The 1528-nt window shown below is 35.7% G+C and overlaps 1 protein-coding gene across 1 annotated transcript in view; it reads right to left on the bottom strand.

Annotated features, from left to right (window-relative positions):
* The window catches only part of DUSP19 (dual specificity phosphatase 19), a 21752-nt gene extending 20569 nt beyond the window's left edge, over positions 1 to 1183 (bottom strand). The window contains exon 1 of the mRNA XM_006864061.1: positions 958 to 1183. Coding sequence (XP_006864123.1) covers positions 958 to 1183 — 226 coding nt within the window. The remainder of the gene's footprint in view (positions 1 to 957) is intronic.
* Between the last annotated feature and the right edge of the window lie 345 nt (positions 1184 to 1528).

Below are 1528 nucleotides of genomic sequence, written 5' to 3'. Positions count from 1 at the left end.
CGACTCTACGGCACTCAACAACATTAACCTACATAAATATTGACAAGTCATTTAATCTTTTTAAAAAAGCAAAAAACACCAGGCCATATTCTCGTCACATTAACAGTTTTTTGTACTTTTATAAATTTACTTGTTTTGCTATTTGAAAAACAGATTATAAAATTATAAAAAGTTAAGAAAAGAATATGACCCAGTATTGTTTTTTTAAATGAAAATTAGTTAACAATTTTTGAAGTAGGTCTGAATTATTATTTATAAACAGAGAAATTAAGACTTCTAAAGATTCTGTAAATCTTCATTCAATTCACAATAAGAAGTTTTGTTTTTTTTTATTTTCGGACTTACAAATACGAAATGACTTGTCAATATTTAGGAGTTTGTATAATACAAGAATAAAACTGTCAGGCTCATAGCTATTAAAATAAAAACCCTCCTTCTTAACACTCCAACAATACATAGCATGATTAGATGTGGTCACTTGAGGTATGTATTCCATATGGTTTGTAACAGTGGAACAGGCAAAACAAACACTTAACTATTTCAAGTATTTACTTTTTTATAACTAAGGCTTGTCACTTGTTCTTTTGCGAATAAAACCATTCTTTAGAACTTGATTTAAAAATAAACAAAAAGACAAAAGTCTGCATCCTTTTTTAATCCAGAACGTATCAACATGATATTGCCCAGAGAAATAAAAAACATACAAGAAAACTTTTCTAAAATCCAAATGTCTGACACCATGTGTTACAAGAAATATATACTTCTTATGGATATGCTGTGGGGCAGAAACCTCTCTAGCTTGCTAATCGAAGTTCCATATCCAAAAAAAGGAAACATTTCAATTTTTTAGCAGGATAGCTGGCAATACAGATTATTTATTACACATTAGGAGGAGCGGAAGTAAGTAATATGGTTTAAAAAGAACTCAGGGGAGTAGGAGAAAATCGATATACTCACCCAAGAGTAACCATGGCTTAATAATGCCAACTTGCAAATCCAAACTAAGGTCCTGCACATAACCACAATCCCCCGCACCGTTCGGCTCTACTTCTTCCACAACATGAATTTTGGCATCTTTCCATGTTTCTATAATTTTCTTTCCAGTTAGCGTTGTCACCCTGGTGCATTGCTTCCTGAGGTTATTCCGGGAGAATGCTTTAATTTCCTGGTTAAGGGATTGCATTACATGAGCAGAAACAAATACAAACAAATCTCGCAAGCACAGAGACAGGTTGACCTGCACGTCACTTTCTGCTCAGGTAACAAATACACTCCTAGAGGCCTTTCCCTCCCACTTCCGGGAGCAGACAAGCGCCAGAAGGCAGAAACGCCCAGCTTGGTTTCTTTCAGGGTTGTAATGGAAGATGGTGCTTGATTGGCCGTTGTGAAACGGGCGCCGATTGGCGAAAACTTGCGTCATCGCTATAGGCTCAAGGCATCTGCGGCGAGTTTTCTTATTCCTGCTGTGAATATATAGCTTTATGATGCAAGTGGAATGATATTGTTGTTGTTGTTGTCAGGTGCCATC

The sequence above is a fragment of the Chrysochloris asiatica genome, unplaced genomic scaffold, assembly GCF_000296735.1.
Source record: "Chrysochloris asiatica unplaced genomic scaffold, ChrAsi1.0 scaffold00059, whole genome shotgun sequence".
NCBI lineage: Eukaryota > Metazoa > Chordata > Mammalia > Afrosoricida > Chrysochloridae > Chrysochloris > Chrysochloris asiatica.
The sequence above is the reverse complement of the archived record's forward strand: the minus strand, read 5'-3'. Positions and strand labels throughout refer to the sequence as shown.